The sequence below is a fragment of the Bactrocera oleae genome, chromosome 3, assembly GCF_042242935.1.
Source record: "Bactrocera oleae isolate idBacOlea1 chromosome 3, idBacOlea1, whole genome shotgun sequence".
Taxonomy (NCBI): Eukaryota; Metazoa; Arthropoda; class Insecta; order Diptera; family Tephritidae; genus Bactrocera; species Bactrocera oleae.
Window position 1 is genome coordinate 76,962,760 of NC_091537.1, and position 26,695 is coordinate 76,989,454.

Sequence of the window (26,695 nt, forward strand, 5' to 3'; positions counted from 1 at the left end):
TGACTGAATTATACTATAATATATATAAAGTAAATGAAGAAATACCCATGATTGCTGAGAGGTTATATTCTACATTTTTAAGCATTTCATCAGTGCCTTCTTCTGGCACTGGCGGAAGCCGGTTCGGCTGCAACAGCTCTGAGAAGAATAAAGCTTAGTGATAAATAGAAATTAATTGTTATGTGTGTGTAGTGCATATGCTTACCATCAATCGTCAGATCGATATCGTCAATATTCGGTTGAAGAGAGCCCAGACCAGGTTGTATGAAATCAGCGATTCCCGCACCACGCGCTGAAAACGTTAATAAATATTAGCAAGCACAGTTATTTTGTTCCATGCCTACGAGACTTGCCTATTTCACGAGGATCTGGAAACGGAAATGGTCCATTAATTGAAGAGAATAGCGTGTCGTTTGTCCAATCATCGGGTATCATTAACATGCGATCGTTCAGTGGAGACCATTCTAAAAAATCGAATTCGCTCTTCTACAAATACAAAAAAACATCAATAAAGAAAGGTTCAGTGAAGTATCAATAAGTGAAACATATTTGTTGTATGTTTTTGCAATAGTAGCAAATATATCCTGTATACGGTGTACTACTAAATTTGGTACGAAGTTTGTTACACTCAGAAGGATACTTCTAATACCCTATAAAATATATATACTTTTTTAGCCAAATGGTGTTGTAACTGTTACCTTTTTTTGATACCATTACATTTTTACGATGAAGGCGAAAGAGTAGTGCATAAGTATCAGCAAAATGCATTACTATTTTGTTAATTTTGCGTTTGAATGACAAGTTATCATTGCTTCATTAAATTTGTTTGGCCAATAAAATAGGTGTAAGTAATATGATTTAAAAAATAAGTGTTATTTCGAAGTATTTTTCATATCAATGTAGGTATTGGAGTATTTTTAATTTTATATTCCTTTGAACACCATAAATTAAAAACAAGAAAGCTCTAAAGCAAAAAAATTAAAAGGAAACTCGTGGTCGTTCAAGAAAAACTAGCCTGATTGATGATCGCCGTTTACTTTTCATGACAAAAAAGGTAGGAACGGTAATCTACCGGCGCGTAAAGCCAGAAAAATTCCTCGTCTAAGCAAGATCCACATCCAGAAGAGAAAAGCTTTTGCGCTGAGCATATATACATATATTTTATTCAGTTACGAAGTTAAGATTAATTTTTATGGAAATTATTATAAAATAACCCAAAAGGCGAAGAATTTGATTGTAGATACAACAAAAAGACAATTAAGCATAAGGGTGTGGGAATGTTTATCCTGGCAAAGCATTGGTCCGTTATTTTGGATAAAGGACACAATGACCGCCATTGAGAACAGAGACATTTTGCAAAACGTGTTGCTACCATATGCTGAAGAAAACATGCCGCTGAGATGGAGTTATCAACAAGAGAACTACCCAAAATATACATCGAGGTTGGCATCTGGATGGTTAAGGGATGCAAATGTGACCTGTATGCAGGGGCCTGGTCAATCCCCTCACCTCAACCCGATTGAGAACTTGTAAAGTGACCTTAAGAGGAGCCTTTTATTTTCAAAATAAGGAGCAATTGTGGCGAAAAGCAAAGGAACTTAATTCAATCCATGCCGAATAGAATTCGAAAACTAATGAAAAACCAAGGAAGATATACGGTTATCTAAAATCCATGGACCAAAAAAAAGAATAACTTGAGTTTTTTGATTTTATTAAAAAAAAATATTTTACACCTATTCTTTTGACCAATGATATTTATTATTTTGAAAAAGAAATTCAGTTTTAAAATTTGGAATGAAAGATTTGCGACATATTTATGTTTAATAAAGTAAAGCGTAAATATGTCTAAAACAAAATTATTTTAAATGCAAATTCTTCAAAGTTATTAAATAAAAACTGTGTACACCTATTATTTTGTCCATAAGTGTATAAATGATCAGCGTGACGAGCTGTGCGCTGTAGTCTGCCCTTATATACACGAATTAGTCTCACAGTTTTTGAGACATCGCTCTTAAATTTTGCACATGTTCTTTTCAGGTAGCCTTGTTTAGAGGTTTAGGGGCTTACAGAAGCCTAAACTAGGGAGAGACCGTCCACCATGAGTTGTATTACTTCAAGTAAGTGGCCCCAATGTTAAATTAAGGACTTAATCTATTTTTATTTTATTGCGGCAGTTTCTGAATATTTCATCTTTTCCACAATAAAAAATAGGTTGAATAGCTGTGCACTAAGTTTGTAAATATCAGGAATTTTTTAAGCTTGTCAATTAAACACTTTTAATATGGACACCCTAATGTCCATGTATCATAGCTGCGATATTCACAAATATTTCTATGCATATTTGTTGTAAACATTTTTGTATTACAGCAAAGCCTTTTATTTTACCTAAATCAACAATAATATTTGCGTAAGGAGGCGGTTGACAGTAATTACGTAGACCTGGCGAGTCCATAGATATGCAAAGCATTTCTAATCGCGCACTTCAAATCGAGTGGTCATATTAATTTTTTCCTTACGTGCGTAAATTTATATGTGCATATAACGTTAATAATGCCGGTTTTGAATATTGTGCCAGTTCTTCGTTTCTACACTATGTTGCTGCGTCATCTGGGAATAATGCCAATTGGCTATTGTCCGAAGGAAAATAAATATGTGTTGCAGACTGGATGGAAATTTCAATTGATGCATTGGAGCTTACAATGCACTTATATGCTATCGATGTCAATTTTGGTAACGAGAAGAGAGACGTTCTTCAGTAAGAAACATAATTCTATAGAACACAACTACTGGAGCATACTGGTTTTCGGTGCAATATTAGTGCAATTCTTGATAAATGCTTGGATTTTGACGCTTCGCCGCTTTCATTTGAACATTATAACCTATTGCATTCATTTAACGGAACAATTGTCCGGCATTGCCACACGAAAAGTTGGCCTTTATCAGCTAATTATAATGGTGGCCGTTATGGGAGCAAGTGCGCTCAACACTTGCTTCATGTGGAACAAGCTTTTGATGCCGAGTACATTCAAGGACATGTACCTGCATATGCCTTGGCTAATATTTCAAATATACTACTTTATACTATCGTTCATATTATCGATTTATATTTGCATCGTTCAAATCATAGCTGAACATTTGATCACTCTTAACACTTTTATTGCGACAATTACGTTTAAGCGACATTTGCGTATTACCGATATATATTTAGACAATATTCAAAGTTATTTAGAAATCTATGACAACCTACTGTTTCTATGCACTGAATATATAAGTAAAAGTTACGGCGTTATTTTTGTACTCATCACATTTATTTCGACGCTCGATATAACCTTCATTGTGTATACGATGTATACAGACCCCATTGACGGATATTTGGAGACTATTTATTGCGCAGCTCGATCGCTATCTTTCGCATTGCCATCTGTCATATTCCTGTGTATGGTGTTTCTGGGCAGTAACATACAGGTTCAGGTAATTATTTGAAAGATGAAGCAATAGTTGTTATTTAATTTAATTGCAATGTATAAATCCAAACTGAATTAAATCAATAGTGCATAACCCAGTCTTCGATTAACACTAAAAAACTATATTCTAAACGCACGGAAAAACGTGAAAATTTTAATGACATATATTGTTTAAATATAATTTTGGATATTTGGCAACCACGACTGTGAGTTTTAAAGACCATCATTCCGGTCAATTTTTGCATCACTTTTTCGGCACAATCGGATAAAATGTAGTCTAACAGATTCAAATTACATTCTTTTATTTTAAAATTGTATAGATTCATGATGTACTACGTCATGCAAGCTGAACTATGACTATTTACCAGGCAAAAAGTAAACAAAGTAACAACTTCTCCTTAAACCTATTATGTTAGCGCCAAAAGTATAGCCTTTTCAGTATGAATAAACCAAAAACGGATTTGTTAATATTCTTGTTTTCTTTCCTTCAAGTTTTAGCGCAAATAAAATATGCCTGAAAGCATTAACCAAACAAAAAACATTTGATGTAAGCAATTACTTTGTATAATATAGCAACGCTTAACATGTCCAATAATGTATTATAGAGTTGTTCAGTTTTTTAACACGTTAGTCGAATCTACGACAACAAAAACAGCATAGACTTGGTCATAGTTTAGTTTCCCTTTGTTTAGGTCAACTAGGAAGTCAAGTCCATGTAGCGGAATTTATATTCGTTTAGTCAATATAAGTATATAGTATGAAACTATATGATGGTTTGAGGATTTCAAATAGGCGTTTTTTCTATTCAAACCTCCTCATTTGATTGAAATAATTTCGCTAAGTGACAAACCTGGTGAATATCGTGGGTTAGGGAATAATTCATAATGTAATTTCTGAAATTTATCGGTCGCATCACATGTTGACTGGATGAAAAAGCGCAGTACCTTTAGCGTGCAAGGCTTCTTAAACCAACAAACTCCACATATGTAGCCATTGCTTTGCATTAACGATATTTTCTTCCAACTGGAAACTTTTTTTAATTAAATTGTCAACAAAGTGAGCGTTGCTTAAGTAGATTTAGTATTATATTATTAGACGAGTATTACTCTAATCTAGTTAGTTCCTTAATAGCAAGAATATTTCAAATACAATTAACAACAAGAATGAAAATTTCGTGACTTTCGGCTCAGTGAAACCTTCGACGTCCGTACTTATTTAATGCTATTAATATTGACTGCCATCTGTGGAATGACCACAACAGATCTATGTAAGTTGTGTAAACACATATTTTTGATTATTTATATTTTATGGAATAGAAATGTAGGCATCAATTAACTTAATTAGCCAATACAGGATATACATTTAGTTTGTTGAGTTGTAGTTTGACATAAGTTTAGTAACGTTTAGAATGGCGTCATTTAAGTATTGGCAAATTTACTTGGCACTTATGCGTTTGGTTGGCATATGCCCGGCCAGTTTTTCGCCAGAAAATAAGAAATTCGTTTTAACTACACGCGATTTAATTATCGCGCTGAGCATAACCACGCTAACGCTGATTTTGATGGAGTGTCTTCTACTGATTAGCATACATTTAGCATTCGGTGGTTATTTAAAAACGTATGCTGACTTCAAAACGGCAAACACACTATTTCTCATACAAATTATTGCAGCTACAATTCTACAACTCTTCCAGAGTATTTACATTTTTGTGTTAAGAAATACTGGAATTGAAATGTTAAATGTGATTTATAAACACATCTGTATTTATACTAAAAATTCATTAGCTGGTGATTTCCGCATAGATCGGTGCATTACGTGGACCTTGATTTTTCATATACTACTCTTTGCAGCATACGAGATTAATCTACTAAATTCTATTTGGACGCATAACCTGCCACTTCAGCTAACATTTTGCCTTTCATTTGTTTTGACAATCCGTCCAACAATTTGCTTCATAATGATATCTACGTATATTTATATAGTGTATGTGTTGTGTCATATTTTGGCTTTCTATAATAAAAGACTGCTGGAAATCGAAATCCATTTAATAAAATCTAAAATCGCGGTCCGATTAAAATTACATGAACTTTTGATATTGCGTGCTGAGTTGATTTCACTTTCATGTAAACACATACGTCAAGTGTATGGTGTGCCTATGCTATTGGAAACTTGTTATGTTCTCTCCATATTACCTACATTCCCAGCGTTTGTATTGAATATGATAACTTGGAACATTCCGTTCAACATTATGCTTCTGAAATATTGTTGCACAGCTTGGTTTTGGGTGTTTCCACCGCTGCTGATCCTGATACAAGCGATGGCGATAAACACAATCAACGCTGAGGTAAAATTTTGAAAAACAAAAATGCTTCTGTTAATTTTTTAACTTTGAAATATTTGCAATGAGGGATGAGTGCAAAGTATTCTTTCGAAACTTGGTGCATGCAGCAGATAATAAAAAAATAACATTTTTTTAATAACATCCACAAAAGTTTGTTCCATTACTGCTTTGGTTTAAAAGCGAAACCGACATCAAAGAAGATCGTAAGAATTGTAAGGGTATATTATTGATTAATTTAGAATTTCAGTCAAAATCCTGCAGATTATCTATTTATTTCTACCTATAAGTAAGTGCTAAGCATTTTCGTTTTTTTATCTCGCAGGTAGATTTATACTTGTGATTTCAAAATTGTTGCTAAGCCATAAAGCTGATGCTAAATAACAACCAGAATCCGAAAGCTGGAAATCAGACATATCGATAAATCACGGATACACGAGTCTCCAACGATTTGAAAAAACATCTAAAAATCTTGATTCGCACTTCATCGAATTAATCGACCTGACAACATGAGATAGCGCCTCTATAGTCCTAACCGAGAAATCAGGGGAAATTCGTTGTTATAAGGAAATAAATGTTGAACGTAATTCCATTTAAATTAATAGTAATGAACGAAATCAAAATGTCTAGAAATCTATGCATGCTATGCCATCAAAGTGGAAAATGGGATCGATAATGTTCAGTATTTCGAAAAACATTTTGGCCTTACGCCCCAATCGGAGTTAAAGAAAGTAGTATATGTTTCGAAAAACAAGGCGCGGAAAATTTATGAAATGAAGTATTTATTACAAATGTTTATAAAAAAGTCTTGACTTTTCAAATTTATATGAAAATACGGGAGTATTAGTTAGTATAATAAAAATATAAAATATAACTTATTATATAATATTAAATGGTGGAATCTTAGTAGGTATCTAGTTGTTTGTCGTTCCCCCGAATGTATATATAGATCAGTATAGGTATGTAGAGGAAAGCATTGACCAATCAGTCCTTTTAAAGTCTTTTATTTAAATTCGAGTTCTTCTACTAGGGTCGATAGGAGAATATTATATTATATAATAGTGTTTTTAAAACTTTCTTAATAAATTTAAGAATTTTTTAAGTTTTTATACTCATCTATATATACTAATTTAAATTACATTACAATTTTTAAGAGTTTAGAGGAAAACATATACTCGTAATATAAATTTAATGACTATGAAATTTAATAAAAATTATATATCTATTTTTAGGCGAACAATACGCTCAAAATTCTTGCGAAAATTCCGCACACTGGAACCGGGCTGGACAAAATGGTGATTAAAATTTATTAATTATTATGATTATGGTGCAAAATTTAAGAGAGCAATGAATCACTTTTATGGAAAACCTAAAACATAAACTTAACATGTAGTTAAAAAATGAGGCAGTAATTTATATTAGATTAAGGTTTCGTTAATTTGTTTGCGGTTTCATTTTAAAAACATCGTCTCATAATGCTGATCATTTTGATATATATGACTCGTTTAATTAATATTATAATATGATCTAACACGATACAGTAGTATACACTGGTGGCAATTCCCATAAACTCACCTATTTTTTTCAGGTTTTTATAATACAATTTCGGTTGGCCCAAAATTAATATTACTCATCAATATTCATTATTATTAGAAGTAAAAATATTAAGATTAAAGCAAGTAATCTGCAGTTTCAAGAAGTTTATAATTTACTGATTTTGAGCAGGCATTTCATATAAACGCAGGTACAAAAATTAAACTTTTTTTTAAGAATTAAATTGTGACTTAACTCCAAACTTCTTGTTAGTAGTCTGTACACTTCCCGTTGTGTTTTAAAACTTAAATTAATGTTTTCAGCATTGAAGCATTTAGGTTTTTGTAAGCCTCTACTGATATTGCAGCTCAAGCTTCTTTAATCACGCCTTCACGATCTTTAACTGTATTAAATTGTCACACTTTAGCATAAACTCCTCTTAATAGAATACCCCAGCGATTTTCAATAATGTTTAAATCAGGGCTGAGAGCGGGTCAGTCGAGAAGTGGATTATTTTTTTGTCTGAAAAACTCCGTTGCCTCTCTGGAACAATGAATTGTGGTATTATCTTGCTGAACTGCATAAATCTTTTGCTTTCTCTATCATCATAATTTCTAACAAATCGTAATAGATTGACGTGTTCATTTTTGTTTGAACTCATGCATATTTAGTTGTACCATTAGAGCAAAAGCCTGCCAACGCCATGCTACTCCATCTGATGACTCTTTCTCAGTTTTTTGGCAATTTCCCTTTTGTAAAGCCCAGATTCGTGATAAGCCTTAAAAATTATTTTGCTGATCTCTCAAAACAAAAACAATTATGAAGCGGTTTACACGTCATTATTTATCGCTATACTTAGTCGGCGTTGACATTGTGACTCTTTTGTCACTCATTATCGGCAAATTCTCATTTGGTGTCGCTCTGTGCGTTCATACGAGCGAAAAGAGTTCAGTAACTTGAGTTGACTTTTTCTGTCATTCCTTTTCACAAAATGTTCGCAAATGTTTGTGCGGTTCGGCTACGCGACATTTAGAGCGTGTTGCATATTTCATTTGTATGTTGGTGGTCTCACATTTTGCATACTAGGAATTACGATGAATGTGATATACCAATATTGAGAATGCCCGCTTATAATATTTTCAAGGAAAACTTATGATGGGAATTCCTTAATCCATCAGAATGTATTAAATACCCGCTTCTAATATTTTCAAGGCCAAAATTATGACCGGAATTTCCCAATCTATGGGGGGACCATATTTTTTCTTTTTATTACAAAACACTCATGAACTAATTACATTTCTTGTTTTAAATGATTTGATATTCGAATTCAATCCTTGGCGTTTAAAAGAAATATACATATATAAACGCATCTTAATATATTTAGGTATATATAAAAAAGTAAAAGTAATTCCATTTATATTAAAATTCATTTATATATATTATTACGTTTAATACTGCTAAATGTTATAAAATATTTAAATTTAATATTTTTGAGTTTTTTATTTTTACTCTTATCTACAATACCATTTTCAAAAATATTTCTATTATTCTATGCATATTTGCATACTGCCTTCGTCTTTCCTCGTCGTCCATGTGTCCATGTGTGTACTGGCTCTTAAGCTAAAGCAAAACTAAATGTACAAATTTCCTTTCCTTTAAGTCAAGTTAAAGTTAATAGTGAGTTCATGGAAATTGCCACCAGTGTACACATATTTTTAAATAGCTGTGTTATATGAACATTACTAATATTAAAAATTATTTCAAAAATACTTTTTTACACTAGGTGGATAAATTTTTGATGAAAAATATACGTAAGAAACCGATGTTGACGGCTTATGGATTTTTCCAACTGGACCGCAGCGCTTTGTTCAAGGTTTTGGCTATATTTGAAATTGATTATATTTTGTGTATTAATCTTACATTATTTCTGATCCCACAGCTTTTTACGGCAATTATTACGTATATTATGATTTTAGTGCAATTTACAGACATTGAAAACTCCTTAAAATCAAAAAATTGAGAACAAAAAAAAACACTAAACTATTGTGTAATGTGTAATTTTTATTCAAATACCACCATCGTTGGTTTGAACAATAATTCATGTCGAATTTAAAGAAGATATCTTGGCAAATATAAAAGTTTTCCATACAAGAGTTTTATTTTAAGCGATCAGTTTGTATGGCAGCTATACGCTATAGTAATCCGATATCGGCGATACCGACCAATGAGCAGCTTCCTGGGGTGAAAAAGACGTGTGCAAATTTTCTGAACGATATGTCAAAACTGAGGGACTAATTTCCGTATATACAGACGATATATATATTAACTGTTTAACTTTACTACCAGATTTAATTTTTTTTTTTGTTCATTGCCTAAATTCAATTTCTTAAAATAGTGAATATATGTATATATCTTTTGCAAATATATATTAAACTGTAATTTTAAATATCAAATATTTGTACTAACATAATAATTATTATTAATACTAATCCAGTGTCTAGTTCACAGATGTAGGTATGAAAAACAGTGTGGCAAATGAGTAAGAAAATTGCAGTAAATGAAAGTTTTTCGCAGTAAGGTAGCAGATTGTAAGTTTGAGGTCTTACGATTGCAGCAAGGGTGGGAAAAATGGACACAAGTAAACTTCATTAACTACAACAAACAAAAAAAAGTTATGTATACAACTCTGTACTAACCATCCTAGAACTGGGACGATTATCTGATATATACAAATATTATACAAGTATAAACCAAGTACAAGTACCGAAATAAATGTGACATCAAAATCACAATAAGCTTCACTTCGTTCATGAAGTACTCTTATTTTTTTCTTTTCTTTCTCAATAATCAAGACAACTATTCATAATATTATCTTTAAGTATCATAAGTAAATCACTACTTACCGTATCATAAGTGAGACAACCAGCAGTTTTAGACTTGGAATTTTTTCGCCATTTCCTGTATTCAGCCTTGATAACGGTGGTTTGACGTTTCCAATATTTTCCTTCTAATACAACCGCCTGCAATAAGAAAATATTAACTTTAATTATACAATTTAAGTTCAATTGTCCCAAGAACTATTATTCATATAATATAAGCAAGCATTAAATAAAAAAGAAATAAATTAACATTTTAATATAGTGCAGAGATCGTATATTGAACAACACGTGACCTTGGCATTTTCGGGGTGCGTATAGCACTGCTTCTTATCTGAGTTTCATTTTGATCCGCACTTATTTCGACAGTGGCTACACAATCCAAAAAGAAATGCTCCTGATTTTTAATTTCGAAAATTGAAATGATTGATATGAATTTATGATAGACAATGAACCGAATGACAGATCGATGGTTTCACGATCGTGCTTGTGTATGTACGAGTATTAACAAAAATTATGTGTATGAATATATGTACTTATGTATATACAAATGATTTTAAGCACTTGCCTGCGGGTTGCTATGGATGTCAACGTCCAATGGTGATGCAAACTGGCACACGGGTGTCCTACGCTTCAGTATGACTGCAAAGAGATAACAAATGTGGTGTAATAGCCAGTAATAATCTCGCACAGTATTACGATTGCTATGAGTATGATTAGAAACGTTTTTCATAATGTATAAGTATACGTACTTAAGACTACTAAATTGTATGTTTATATTATACTTTTTTCGTACAAAGTAGATATTTATAATGCTCGTACTTCAAGTGACACGATAACTAACATAAAACTACAGTGATGAGCAAATTTAATAGCTGTTTTTAGGTTAAGATATATAGTAATATTTTTGCTGGCATAGATGTAGAAATAAGAATAAAAATGCATATATTTATGCATGTATATTTGTATATAATTTATATTGTTTATATGAAGAATTATATCTTTATGTCATGAATTAACATAATATTTAATTAAGACTAAAGCAGATTGTTTTGGTGAAACTCCCAATAATCTTTCTGGAAAAAATGGTTATTATTATTAGCGACACGAGTCCGACAACTTGAGTCGGACAATTTTCGGCATTTTCTTTCATATCAGTTTCTCAAATTCTTGTACGCTTAATGTAAGTTTTATCCTTATTCACCCTTTTCAGAAACATTTCTTTTATTTTATGCATATTTGCATAACACATACAAAAAAAAGATAATAAAATTTTAAATTCAGAACATTATACAAATATTCATTTAAAAGAGAGTACCATTACAACCAGTAGAAGGTAAAGAAATGTCGAATTTCGTAGCAGCGAATTGATACGAACAAGAACACAAAGCGTGCCACCTGAGCACGAGCGACACGGTTCCTTCATTTTTCCTTGTCGGCCCCTCGCCTACGGTTTGGGCGACAAAAGAGTCCTTGTAAATACAGTCCTACCAAAACAAAGAAATAATCTTATGCTGCAATAAAATTTTATGCTATTCTCCGCAAAGTAAAAAAAGTGGTAATAACATTAGCTTTTGAAGAACGGTAACTGTACTCTCTTCTGACTTTTAATAACCTAGTCTATATGTTAATATTTCAGAATTTAATGTCAATTCTTGCAAATATTAATGAAATTAAAATGTCATATTGCACTTACGGATTTGATTTTGCCGCCGAAATGCCGTGATTATACTAAATTTATTTTGTAATCATAGATTTTCACTGGACCGAAATTTATTCCCACTCTAGTGAGTAGTAGCCGTTTAAAAATTTAATTTCCCTGGGTTGGGAAATGTTATAGAGAAAATAGTTCTAGAACAAATATAAACTGGGTATATATTGGGAACTATATCGTATTCATATTCTCATCTGATTTCATAGCCACCTTTAAGAACTTCTTGTAAGGAGATTCATTTTACAAATTAGTTTAATTGTCGTTATTATTCATTTGGGTAATTTAAATTTGGTAATAGATACTGAAACTGCTTAGATAAAAGAAAAATAGTTCGATTAACAGCAAATAAAATGAGAAATATTTCAAAACAAGAAAAAACGTTAACTTCGGTTGCATTCACAGAACTTGATTCCGATCGTTAAATTTGTATGGCAGCTATATGATATAGTAATCTGATCCGAACAATTTCTTCGGAGATTACATTGTTGGCTTAGACAATAACTCATGCCTAATATCGTGAAGATACCTCGCCAAATGAAAAAGTTTTCCATACTATTACGATCGTTCAGTTTGTATGGCAGCTATATGCTATAGTGGTCCGATATCGTTCTGACAAATGAGCAGCTTCCTAGTGAGAAAAGGACAGGATTTAATTTATTTATTTATTTCAGATCGATAACTCAAAAACTGAGCTAGTCCCTCAGTCCTTTGTATATATACAGACAGGCGGACAGACAGACGGACATGGCTAAATTAACCCAGCTAATCATGCTGATCATTTATGTATATATTTTATAGGGTCTCCAACGTTTCCTTCTGGGTGTTACAAACTTCGTGGCAAACTTAATATACCCTGTTTAGGGTATAAATAAACTAGGTGAAAAAGTGGTATTGTATCTCAATAATAAATTATTTCATATATTGTACACAACACTGTACTAGTATATATAGTTGTACATAAACAGCTAGAGTTTTAACAGCAAAACTTGAATTTGCACAATGAGTAGCTCTAAAATTCTATTTCATCGCAGCGATAGGAAAATTACAACTAACTAAAAACAAATCGGCGTAAAAAATGTTATAGTGCATTTACAAAGTGTGTTGCTTTTACGTCAACTCAGTGCGCTGCAACGCATAATAAATAATGGGTGTTTCCTGGAAACCAACTCTTTTAACCACTTTTCTTAACTATGTATTGCTACAACATTGTTAAACATCTAACAAAGTTACAGAATAAGTTTTGAAATAACAAACATTTTTATAACTGTAATTCGATAGATATGCTTGAGAGAGCTTTGCAGCTATCTGGAAAATCTTTATTAGTTAAAATTGCTAAAAAATTTGGTATTTATAGAGTTGTTTTTGACATAATTAGTTTCGCCTAGAAAAAAGTCTGGTTGCGTTTAGATACATATGTATATCAAATTGGCTAATTCATTGGATTAATTCATATTAAAAAAAATGTGAAAAAAGTATATCTTATATTTTTTAGGTGAATGCACTTGGTTGCGAAATTTTGTTGATTGATATTTTCCGATTTACACCCTAAACAGGGTATGTTAAGTTTGCTAGGAAGTTTGTAACACCCAGCAGGAAACGTCCATCAATAAAATATATATGTATGTATATAAATGATGACGAGCTAAGTCGATTTAGCCACGCACTTCTGTCTGTCCGTTTCTCAGCTCGTATGTCTATATAATCTGTCTGCATATTTGCACACGTCCTGTCATTCCCAAGAAGCTGCCCATTTGTCAGATCCACGGATATGGGACCACTATAGCATATAGCTGCCATACAAACTGAACGATCAAAATCATGCTTGTTTATGAAATAATTTTTTATATAACGAGATAGCTTCACGAAATTGGGCACATATTATTATTTAAGGCAACGGTATAATCTCCGAAGAAGCTATTCAGATCGGACAAATATAGCATGTAGCTGCCATACAAACTGATTGATTAAAATTCAGTTCTTGTACAAAAAACTTTTTTATTTAGCAAGTTATCGTCACGAAATTTAGCATGGACTATTGTGCAAGACAACGTCATAATCTCCGAAGAAGCTATTCAGATCGGACCACTATAGCATATGGCTCCCACAGAAACTGACGGATCAAATTCAAGTTTAAAATGGAATCTTTTGCATTTTTGAAGGGTATGTTTTTATGTTCTGACATAGCTTAAAAGAAACTATGTCGCGGGAGGATACGTCAGGTGATAATGATGCACTGTAATCGAAGTTAACTTTTTTTTTATTTGTATTTTTATTATAAATATGCCATATATACCTATATGGCGGCAATCAGTTCTTTTCGCTTTATTTTAACAAGTATTAAAGTACGAGATTTACCTGTTATCTTGATTTTTAAAGATTTTGCAAACGAAAATGCAAATTACACGCGTAAATGCAAATTTAAATTATGCATTCTGCGAAACCAGAGTGATTTGGGCAATGGACGGAACAGGATGTTGATAAAATACGCTTTTCTGGTGAGCCAGAATAAATAGCCATATTTACCTCAATATTTCCACACAAATACTAAAGCTTTTACTTTTTGGCCGTCATATTTTTATCATTTCCTTCTTTCCATTTTGAGTGTTTGTTAAATCAGTTTATCTAAATGGGTATAAGAGCTGCCTGCCAGGGGTAAAAATCATATTTGTATACATTTCTCTTAAAGCAGATTACCTCAGTCTGCGTATATCGGCTATATAATGATTCGTATGAATACGCTATTAAAACAACGTTTGTAAAAATGTAACTTTTTTTTAAAGGAAAATATATGATATGATAAAAATTTGTATGCTTAGGGCTAAAAAATTTCACTTGATTAAAAAAAAACACAATTCTATAACTATAATATTAGATATGCCAACATTTAGATATTATATGTATATAGGATCATGTATGTATATAGAAATATATGTGAATTTGTTTGTGTGTGCAAATACATCTATGTTTCTTGTTATCGTCTATCTCGTGTCAAAATGTTACACAACGATAAACAATGCTGATAAAAACATAAGATATTTAGCTAGCAGATTAGGGGAAAAATTCATTTGGTTTTATCAAAAGCATTATTTACAATAATTACTTAATATCATACACATTCAAAATATATACCCTGGTAGGGTTTGCGTTATTATTATCAGTGCAAATAAAGAATAAAGATATTTACATAAATTTTGCTCTTTATTTTTGCAAAACAACTTTATTTATATACATGTATGTAAGTATAAATATTATAACTCACATTGCATGTGCCAGCATCGCCAAATTACATTGTTTAAGCGAATTTTGTCCTTCCAGCGCAATCGAATTCCTTTAAAATGATTCCATTTTGGGGATGTTAATTTTTGACTGAAAATGAAAAAGTGTTTTAAAAATTTAGGTATATAATTTCATATATAACGAATTAGACATTAGACACTACACGAAAATTTTTGAAAACTCGTACAAACTAATTATAAAAAAACGTCATCCAAAAACCTTACAAGGAGTGGGCAATTTCAAATTTTAAGAGAAAACTTTGTATCAGAGATGAAGAGATATTTAACTTATTCCGGTGTGTTAGTGCCTCATAAATTGAATTTTTTATAGCTTTTTGCATTTAGGGCCGATCGCTGAAAATAGTAATTTTTCGACATTTAAAGATCACAAGGCTCGAAACCGAATTGCACAAAACACGGTTTAAACACAATAGATCAGTGCAGAAGCCTTTGAAAATGGTAAAAAGTGTAAGAAATTGATAATAGGTTGAAAGGTAAATTAATTTACAGGCGATCTGAGCTCGTAAAGAGGAAGGGAAAGAGCGTGGTTAAATTTTTAAGGGTTAAAAACGGTTTATCACGATTTCCGGCAAAATTACGAGTCCAATAGCAAAAAGTTAGATAGCAAAGTTGTAGGTAAAGAAAAGAGCTATAATTTTTAAATCAATATCTTTTTCATATAACCTCAAAAACTATGTGAAAAATTAAAATATCCAAGTTTTTGGGTTTTTTATTTTTATCTTTTACAAAAATTCTTTCACGAAATTTGGTATAAACTTAACATCTTATCACACAAACACACTGTATTTTTTTAAATTTAAAATATTAAGGGGGACTTAATATCAAAAATTTTTTAATTTAAAGTATTATGGGGGACTTAATATTGAAAAACACCCTAATTTTCAATCAAAAATTCTCAAGTCAAAATATCCGATTTTTTAAAGTCAGTAAGCTTTATGTTTGTTGAAGTCCATGATTCAATTATATACCAACTATGTTGCTTCGGAGCGTCAAAACTACTTTTTTTGTTTTTTCATAAATTTTTTGTTTACATTTTGATGATTTAATGATGATTTGAATCATAAAAGCAAAACAAAACGGCTGATTTTGACATTATGATTTAAGGGGGAAACCAGTTTAGATGATTCCAACAATCGATTTTTTTATTGCATAAATTGTTAGTAAATTATTCAAGAATATGTTGCTTAAGTTTCAAAACGAAATTTAAATTAGTTCCGATGATATGAGCACTAGTGTAAACACCGGTCGATTCAGTGCCGAAGCGCACTTTTTATACTCTCGCAACCTGTTGCTACAGAGTATAATAGTTTTGTTCACCTAACGGTTGTTTGTATCACCTAAAACTAATCGAGTTAGATATAGGGTTATATATATATAAATGATCAGGATGAAGAGACGAGTTGAAATCCGGGTGACTGTCTGTCCGTCCGTCCGTCTGTCCGTCTGTCCGTCCGTCCGTGCAAGCTCTAACTTGAGTAAAAATTGAGATATCTTTATGAAACTTGGTAGACATGTTTCATGGTACCGTGAGACGGTTGGTATTGCAGATGGGCGTAATCGGACCACTGCCACGCCCACAAAACGCCATTAATCAAAAACAAATAACTTGCCATAACTAAGCTCCGCAATAAGATACAAGACTGTTATTTGGTACACAGGATCACATTAGGGAGGGGCATCTGCAGTTAAAATTTTTTTTAAAAAAGTGGGCGTGGTCCCGCCTCTAATAGGTTTAATGTGCATATCTCCTAAACCGCTAATGCTATAATAACAAAATTCACTGGAAGCAAATATTTTTAGCACTTCTATTGACGGTGTGAAAATAGTTGAAATCGGGTGGCAACTCCGCCCACTCCCCATATAACGGTACTGTTAAAAACTACTAAAAGCGCGATAAATCAAGCACTAAACACGCCAGAGTCATTAAATTTTATCTCTGGGATGGTATGAGAGGACTTTATAGGAACCGCGTTCAAAATTAGACAGTGGGCGTGGCACAGCCCACTTTTAGGTGAAAACCCATATCTTGAGATCTGCTTAACCGATTTCAATCAAATTCGGTGCATAACGTTCTTTTCATGTTTCTATGTCACAGTGCAAAAATGGGCGAAATCGGACTACAACCACGCCTACTTTCCATATAACACCATTTTAAATTCTATCTGATTATTTCACTTTCCACTATGCAAATCAGGCAACAATGACTGTATCGGGATAAAACTTTGCGTGAATAATGCGATTAAAGTATGCCACCTTGTGGCCAAAAATTGTCTAAATCGAACCAAAACTGTTTAAGCCCCTAAGTACTAAATATGTGGACCCCAGTGCCTATAGTTGACCTTCTACCGAAAATATCAGCCAATCCACAAAGAAATCTCAAACGAGTATACTATTTGACTTTGCGAGAGTATAAAATGTTCGGTTACATCCGAACTTAGCCCTTCCTTACTTGTTTTCAAATACGTTTTTCTCGAAATAACTTTTTTTCAACTTGCGAGAATCTTAGCTCGAGAATTTATTGACGAATCGATTTGGAAATTTGTGTAAATATCCTTTCTTCAAGTCCAAAAAATATGAACCAAACTGAATGATATTATTAAGTAAAATACATTTTTTTATGTAAGAAAGGTGAAAAAAATTATATATTATATATTATATAAAAATATATATTATATATTATATAAAAATATATATTATATATTATATAAAAATATATATTATATAAAAACATAGAATTTTGTTCAAAAACCTCAAAAAATTGATTTTCAACTCTGTTGGCCAGAATTTGGTTTATATTCTTAGAAAATATGTTACTAACTAAAGAAAAAAAAATGTATGATTTTAGATCAAAACTGTGACCTCCAGGTGTCCCGCCAGCAGTCAACTCTGATGGCGATCGTCAATGGACACCACCCTCTAACTCCACCACTTCCGGCGGAAATGGCATCGAAAAATTTAGAAGTGTAGTTCAAAATAGGAATAAACTACCCTGCAAGTTTAAATGAATTCTAAGTATCATTTTTCAGTTAAAAAAAATCACAAAACACACTCGAAGTTCGGCTTGTGATGAAATAAAAATATATACATTATTATGGTAAATTCTCAGAAAATGCAAAAAAAAATACCACACTTTCCTCATATCTGTGGTATGTGAGTTGTATATACAAGGTGTGTCATAGAAATAACCGAACTTATTATATATAAAATTAAACGAACATTATATTATCTTCGAAAGTTATTATTTAATTAAAATATGTTCTATTATACCAGTACAGCGTTTGGAACGATCAACCAGCGGATGCAAAGATTTTTCATGTCATTTATTGGAATGTTCTTTAGCACCTTAGTTACGGCTCTGAGGAGATTGGTATTGCAGATGGGCAAAATCGAATCGTTAAGCGAAAATGAAAATGCAGTTTAACGCCAAAAATTAAGGCAACCAGCATAGACATTCTCCTAAGTATATATATGACGAACCCAATATATAATATGTAGGTAGAAATGTTGTCTTAAACATAATGTAGTTTGGTGCTGAATATGACTGAAGCCGGTAAGTAATAGAATGAATTATTCTCTATATATATACCCAATATATTAAAATTGGTCCCTTTGACTAAGTTTACATCGCATAAATCTCAATAGAAAATGTATCAATAAAATAAGGGAGTGTTCTAGTGGAGAAATGGGAAAAAACAATTTTTGTTCATATTTTATTAACCTTTCAATATTATTTCCGGTGATATAACTATTTTTGTGGCATGACATTCAAACCGTCACAACCAAATCGACACTAGGTGTAAGTTTTACTCGAAACTTTAAATGCGATTTCTGAAAAGTACTTATTTTAAAAAAGTTTGGCTTTTTTTTACTAGTTATACTTATTCGATTTACTTAAAATTCAAGTTAAAAAATAGTAAATTTGTATTTGTTTTTTCGAACATCCGCAATTTAATGAATACATCGTTTTAATTAGTGCTAAAGCAGCATATATCTAGATAAATATCCTATGCATTTCAGATAATTTTGAGGGTTGCAATCGTAATAGATATATGATATATGTTCTCTAAATTTTAATATTACTTACATGTTGACAGATATACGAGTATGTATACAGTATAAAGTCAACCGATATATACTGTATAAAGTATCCATTTTATGCATAAGGACCCACTGCTCACAGAAAGAGACGCTCGCTGAGTTTGAATTTGAAGGTAACTGCCATATATAATATATATAGGGTGTAAAGTCAAACGGAAGTTCAAAACAAAGGCACAATATTGTTGGGAAAATATACTCTCTGAATTTCATTTCGGGTAAAAGTCATAGATACATGGATCCACGTATACGATATTTGGGGTTTAAAAAAGTTAACTATTTAAGAATATGTCTACGAGCGGATTTTTGAAAATTTAAATTATTTTCTAATCGAACAAAAGATTTTACGCGAAACTTTAATTACGTTTTTCTCAGACCAGACTTTTTCAATACGAAACCCAAGATTTCTCGAGTTCTACTGGACCGATTTACTTGAAATTTTTTAAAGAATCTTTTCTATAGACCTCTCTCGAGTATGAACTCATCCCAAATTTTACTATTTTTAAAAGATACGAGAAAATAAAAAAAGGTATAAAACTCGTTTTTATTTTCAAACCGTCGCCATTTTGTCAAATTTTTTTTTACTTATCGCTACTTCATATAATTGCGACATCATTGCAGATTGATAATCTTTTTTTTCATTTCAGATGACTAGGAGGGTTGAAATCAAGGGTATATTCATGTGCCAATTTTTTGAGACCCCCCACTTTATCAGCTTACAGGTATATACATTTTTATCTTTTTTTTGTTTTTTTTTATTTTAAGGACACTGCCTCTAGACCCCCTTTAATTTGGAGCTTAATCATGGCATTTTATAGGTTTTTAACGGCATTTCGTGGGAGTGGCAGTAGACCGATTACAGCCATCTGCAATATCTAACTATTTATGATGCCAGGGAACTCATGTACCAAGTTTCATCAATATATGTTATGTCTTAATTAAGTTACAATTTGCGCGGACCAACGGACAGATAGTCAACCGGAGTTCAACTCGTTTCGTCATTGTGATCATTTACTATATAAGCATGTATGTACATACATATGTATGTATAACTCGATTAGTTCTAACTGTTACACACAATCGTCAGGTGAACAAAACCACTATATTCCCAGTTGCGAGAGTATAAAAATGCATATTCAGCAATTTACTGCTAATACCAAGTAAATTTCTGTGGAAATCAAGAAAAAAATTGTTGGCTAACCAACGGTGTTTAAAGTTGAGGTTACGCATTACGTACCTTCTGGACAAACGACAACATTTACGAAATGTATTTTTTTGTTGTTAATTTTTATCATTAGAATTCATACCCGTGTTTATAGAACTTTGGTTTTTAACGTCAATATGTATTTATATCAGCACGAAATATGCGAACACGTTGCGTCGAAGGCAATTAACGTTATTCTAAAAGGTCAGACAAAGAAATATTTACCTGTTTCAATTTACAACTAATCTTCAACGAGACAACAATAGAATGATTTTATTGATTTTTCAATAATATAGGCCACTATTATTTGGTTCAAATAAATAAAAACAAGTTTCAATGGGTTTGTGAACAGATGCATTATATCAGAAAAAAGTGACAAAATAAAAGTATAATAACTTGTAGTGCCGCCAGGTGCTGGCGGGAAAAGTCTTCACTATATATCTTTATACCCTGAACAGGGTATATTAAATTTGCCACGAAGTTTGTAACACGCAGAAGGAAACGTCGCAGACCCTATATAATGTAGGTATATATAAACATCAGTATGATGAGCTGAATCGATTTAACTATGCCTGTATATAATTGAATTAGTCCCTCAGTTTTTTAGATATATATCTGAAATTATACTCACCTCCTTTTCTCTCCAAGAAGCTGCTCATTTGTTGAAGGTACCGATATCGAAACACTATAGAATATAGCCTCCATACAAACTAATCGATCAAAAACCAGTTCTGGTATGGAAAACTTTTTCATTTGCGAAGATATCTTTACAAAATTTGGCATAGATTAATACCCAAGGTAATTCTACAATCTGCGCAAAAATTCAGATATTGTGTGATATGTTTGACTTTTGTGGAGGGTATGTTAGCTTCGGTGCAATCGAAGTTTACGTTTTTTCTTGTTTTTGTTAATGGTTATATATATATATAATTTTTATAAAGCGATTGAAAGGTGAAGAATTCTCAAAATATAGTGGTTAAATAGCCGACGGTTTAGTCCAACACACTTCATCAATTAAATTAGTTTTAGCATAAATTACTATAAGAGATATCACATAATGATGTCTGCGGTTGAAAAAGAAGTTGCCAACTGATTAAAATTTCGACAGTCACTTTTAGATAACCTAATACACGTGCCTGATATTGTATAGATAGAAAAAATCGGCAAGCACGTTCTACAATATACCGTATGTTTGCAGCACTCATAATTCGATAAAGGGAGGTGATATCAACACTTTGTTGGACGCTTGCTTTATGATTTTTAATTGGGAATTGTGAATTAATTACAATATTTTATAATTTCACACATATACTATTATATTATATTTGATACACATGTACAAAAATTTTCCATCAGTCTCATTAACTATTAAGGTTTAACTGATTATTTAATTATGCTCAACGTGTGATTGGAAAGAAATTATTTAATTGTTTTAAATCTTTCATAAAACAGCTATTACAGTAGGCTTAGACTACGATACGCTACTAAGGAAAGAATGAGAAAAGTAAGCTTGAAAACATTGTCAAACTTTCATAGTAGTTCTAAACAATACTACAAGGGTAAGAAGGTCTTTGAACTAACAATTCGGATTATTGTTGATTTCGACCCAATAGGAGATAATATTGTCAATGGATTGTTGTACCATGCTCGAATAGTTGATGAAAACAATGCCATGTGAATACCAAAAAATACTGCCTAAACATTACCGGGCGACTGTTTTGTTTTCGGCCGTTTTCGAAAAGTCGTCCGACTTTCACCGGAACTCGTTATTGCATAATTTATGCTAGGCGACGAAATTTAGGAAACCAATACACCATCGTTGAATATCCTGGGCCTTATTAAGCCATTGCCTTGTCATTGCATCGACGGTGTTTTTGCCTTTAGGAAAATCTATAACTTGTGGACGACTACATGAAATGTCATGGAATTTAGTCATCATTTCAGTTAAGATTAGTACGCTCAAGTATATAGATTAGGTATATAAAGTAATCATCAATGTCAAACAAATGTGGTAATTATCCGGCATTTGGCAACCTAACAGTAGGATATTGTACTTTTGGGAATGTCTTCCATTTCGCTGTTACTGGACACGATCGGCTGGCTGTAACATTCCATGTGCGGTTTGTTGGACATATTTTATGAAAATGTATTAAACGGAGTATTATATGATGATGATGGTATATGTCGCGCAAGCGATATTTTCGGAGAATATTATAGCTAAAGTTAGTGTTGAGTGTGGAGGTAAAGAGGTAGTTAATGAATCAACTGGTTTGGGGGTGACGGTCGTACATATAGGATGTGTGATTAAGTTGGGTGCTGTTTTTGTTGAAAGAAGTAGTGTGAAGACTACGTTGTGGTGCTGGTCACGGGTGCTGACAAATTAGGAGCTTGGAAGTGGCACCCGCCTGCATTGAATGAGGTGGCGTGCCGTTTTCATATATATACCGACTATCGACCATACAAGTACATGCGGTTCGAGCCGGGTGTTGGTAAAAGTTTCAGCAATTCTGTTCTTGCCTAAGTGGTGCGTATAGCAGGCAGGTCAGGTGAATTTGATGGTTGGGAGAGAAAGCAGGTGTTGGTTGAGCAAAGACTATCGAGTAGTGTTGTAGGGTTATACATCCATGCATTGGCAGACCTATTGGCGTAACAGCATCGTGCTATACAATTTTGTGACATTGCTTGTGAATTTTTAGGCCCTTCAGCTGTAAGGTCTTGCGTTTTGTTCAATCCCACGGGAGGTATTAGTAAGTAGACGGCAGTGCCTGAAGATATTAGAGGGAGAGCGTGGTTTGAAGGGAGATTGGGATGTTCTTGTCCTGGAATCTTTCCATTCTCTTTCCATGGTGTTTTGTTCTTCTTTTAAGTACAAAAAGGCGTATATTTTTTTAGCGTTAATAAAACATTCTCAAATTTTTGTATCCTACACCAAATCATGATTTTGAACAATAAATGATCATTGTAATTTTTACTATTTTTCGCTAACTAATCATTTATTTTGTTTTTTATAAACGTTAGCTAAAATAATAATCGTACACATGTGTACAATGTCTACATTATTTTACTATTCCAACTTAAAAAGTTACATGCATTGGACACATGGAAGTTCTTTCAACCGCGCAAACGAAGAATTCTTGAAATTCAAAGCTTGAAAATAATCGATGTACCTTCAATTTGCGTTTTCATATTTCGCTTATGTATGCATATATATTTACATATGTATATATGTCTGCGGGAAGCAACCTAAAACCATAATCAAGCTTTTTCGAGTGCTAATAATAAGACCTTATATTTATAAATGCAATGTTTATGCACATATTCATACATATATACATACACACATATGTATGTACATTTCTCAAGCGCTCTTACCGGGTTTATTTAAGGGAATAAACCGAGTAAGTTTATAAATATACATATACTTATGTATGTATGTGTTGCATTTCCACAAGCAATTTATTACCGTTTTTGCTCAGAGTTAATTATTGAGTAAGCTAAATATGTCTTACTTTACTTGTAGTTAATGTATTATTCCTAATTTCGCTTCCGTCTTTGAATTTAAAACTGATTTGTAAATAAAGTTTCAAAAAATCCGTTTTAACATATAATCATATGTACATCACACTAGAGTACTACATAAATGTATTATCAGAAAATAATATAAATTTAAACTAAATATTTATGCTTTTTTACATACCTGTAAGCGAGATTCATACATTTGAATAATTTGGTGAGTGAAGTCTCTATTTCCAAATGAGAGGCCACTACTGATCCTTCTTGACCAAGCTCTTGAACATATGATATTTTTCGTGGTACAAAACGCTGCACATCAGTGCTTGTATTTTCAACATCCTCTGTTTTTGTAAGATTTATTTCTTCAGGATCAAGCATTTTCACTTCATCATCCTCTTCGAGATCATCTTCTTGTGCCTCTTCCGCTTCAAAATGAGAAACCATAAATTGGCCAGAGTGTATAGATTCTCGTTCTGATTTGGAAATATTATAAGGCATAGCTCCATAATCAGAAAGACCAGCGTCGCTTTTCGCCATGTTTGTAGTAATATCACCGCAGCTTTGTTGTTGTTGTTGTTCTTGCACAATTTGCTGATGGTTTTGGTGTTGTTGCAAATAATTCTGATATTTATTTAACATCATTCTGTCTTCTTATCTACGGCGCGAACTCTCATTGATTTACGCGTGTCCAATACGACCAATAATTTATACTTATGCTTCTATGCCAGTTCTATTAATTAAATTTTTATTATTTCATCTGAATTGATCTTCATCCAATTACTATAAAATTGATAAAGACGCGCGCTCTGTAATCACGGCTCACTAATAACCAATAAAGGTTTGAACACTTTGCAAAAATGTATCAAAAGCGATTGATTTGTTTGATTATAAAGCCTAACAATTGTTAAGATGTTAACTTTTACTACCAGCAAGTTCGAAAACTTTGATGATAACACCCGATCCAACTTTAAACTGTACGGTCACATATAATATCTTTTCCATGACATACACCTCGTCAATACAGTCAAAACAGTGATAGCGATTTTGATCCCAACAATATTCGTCGTTCTATAAGTGTTTGCTCTTATCTGCGAAGTAGGTATTCACATTGGGAAACAATTCAAATGCTCTTTCACACTCTTTCAAATCTCTTGCTGCCCTGTTCAATGACTCTCAATACCACACACTAAGGCAATATTTATTCATTATATTTATTTGAAGCTTTGTTTTGTCAGTTACTTGTGTACAAATACACTCATAATTGCTTATTATTAATTTTAACAATGTAGTACAAATTTACTACTAGATAGGGAGTAATTACAATATATTTAATGAGATAACACCAATACTATTGTTTACTGTTGCAATAAATATGGACTTATTTTCGCACAAAAAAATAAATTGTTTCTTTTTTTTAGTTCTTCAAAGCACTAAAACATCTAACCATAATAGTGTTGTTTGGACTACTATAAATAACACGAATTGATATAATTTTCAAATTTTAATTAACAAATTTGCCATGTGCTATACGCATCTACATGGATGTAATCAGTACGGCAGTTCATCTTGGTGTAACAACCAAATTTATGTTTGAAATGAGAGGAAAATTCCACTAATGTAACACTGCTAGCCTTGATTCCACTCAATGTATTTGTTTTTACTATGATGAATTCCAAATTGTTGTAGATTATATTTAAACACGTATATTTCTACACATGTATACACAAATCAAGATTTTAAGAATTCAATAGGTTGTTATCTGAATGACGCACATATGCTCATGATTCCGTTAATATATTTTATATACTAAGAATACTCTATAAAATAGATATAAATTATACTCTCATAAGTGAACTGTGATAGCATGGAAAATATTATTTTTCCCATCGAGTAATTCACATTGCATAGAGGATATCGAACAATATGAAGTTGATAACATTTTAGATGAGTTTGCTCTTCGTTTATTTTAATGTGTTGTTTTATTCGTTCACTATTGGTTAAGTGTTTGCTTCATTGTGTGTCGTACGGCCAGTGGAACTAGGAAGATGAGATCTTATGTTGATAAATGACCTGTTATTATGTTGGTGAAGTACATTGAACAGCGGGCGGTGACGTAGCTGGCGAGATGTATATTTTTTACAAAAAGTTTAGATTGCCTTTTATTACGATGTGATCTTATTTTCTTGCAAAAGAAATTATTTTAAATTATGTATTTCTAAATAGACGAGCACGAAATTTCCTACGTATATTCGCACTTGAATTCACGTATGTTCTTTCACTTGAATAATACAACTATTATTATTATCAAAAATTGTCTGAGCCATATACATATTGCTGTCAAAAAATTCACCACAAAAAGCAAGTTGTCAAAAATAGAACATCTCGCTGCAAACTGATAAAACAGCAGTTCTCTATTATCCCTCAGTTTTTCGACAAACTGCTAACAGTGGCGGCAATGCCATTAGTAAGATCAGAGTATCTCTTAAACCGCTTAACTTTAAAGTTAGCGAAACGAGTTTTGCTTCGGAAAAGAAACTTTTTTTTTATTTTTCTTCCTTCTGAAGTCATTTCTATCACACGAGAATCAAAAAAGTAACGGTACAAAAGTGTCGAAATCATTCTTAGTTAAGATAATAATATAATACAGTCAATAACAGTTTCG

General features: G+C 32.2%; 3 protein-coding genes across 15 annotated transcripts in view; 2 read left to right on the forward strand and 1 right to left on the reverse strand.

The window, feature by feature from the left end:
- Positions 1 to 9,650, forward strand: part of Kua (Plasmanylethanolamine desaturase Kua) — a 52,412-nt gene extending 42,762 nt beyond the window's left edge. For 3 of the 5 annotated variants that reach the window (XM_070106946.1, XM_070106948.1, XM_070106947.1), the window contains exons 5-6: positions 7,035 to 7,097; positions 9,119 to 9,650. In XM_070106946.1, the coding sequence (XP_069963047.1) occupies positions 7,035 to 7,097; positions 9,119 to 9,355 (300 nt within the window). In that variant the 3' untranslated portion in view covers positions 9,356 to 9,650. Of the gene's footprint in view, positions 1 to 7,034; positions 7,098 to 9,118 lie in introns of those variants that run through there. The other 2 variants (XM_070106949.1, XR_011395484.1) reach the window with 2 other exon arrangements.
- Mondo (MLX interacting protein mondo) overlaps positions 1 to 26,343 on the reverse strand; it is a 32,483-nt gene extending 6,140 nt beyond the window's left edge. Inside the window, exons 1-8 of one of the 9 annotated variants that reach the window (XM_036376449.2) lie at positions 26,104 to 26,343; positions 24,218 to 24,763; positions 15,185 to 15,291; positions 10,780 to 10,853; positions 10,239 to 10,355; positions 354 to 486; positions 206 to 292; positions 46 to 153 (exon numbers count right to left, since the gene is read on the reverse strand). In XM_036376449.2, the coding sequence (XP_036232342.2) occupies positions 46 to 153; positions 206 to 292; positions 354 to 486; positions 10,239 to 10,355; positions 10,780 to 10,853; positions 15,185 to 15,291; positions 24,218 to 24,675 (1,084 nt within the window). In that variant the 5' untranslated portion in view covers positions 24,676 to 24,763; positions 26,104 to 26,343. Of the gene's footprint in view, positions 1 to 45; positions 154 to 205; positions 293 to 353; positions 487 to 10,238; positions 10,356 to 10,779; positions 10,854 to 15,184; positions 15,292 to 24,217; positions 25,336 to 26,103 lie in introns of those variants that run through there. The other 8 variants (XM_036376448.2, XM_036376445.2, XM_036376451.2 and 5 more) reach the window with 8 other exon arrangements.
- Positions 4,837 to 5,837, forward strand: LOC138856309 (gustatory and pheromone receptor 39a-like). Its single transcript, XM_070106945.1, has one exon. It carries the CDS (start codon positions 4,873 to 4,875, stop codon positions 5,818 to 5,820), a length of 948 nt encoding a protein of 315 aa, XP_069963046.1. The 5' UTR covers positions 4,837 to 4,872; the 3' UTR covers positions 5,821 to 5,837.
- Positions 26,344 to 26,695: the final 352 nt, after the last annotated feature.

Excerpts from the sequence above, each read along its gene's own strand:
- LOC138856309 (XM_070106945.1), top strand. The coding sequence starts at position 4,873 with ATGGCGTCATTTAAGTATTGGCAAATTTACTTGGCACTTATGCGTTTG.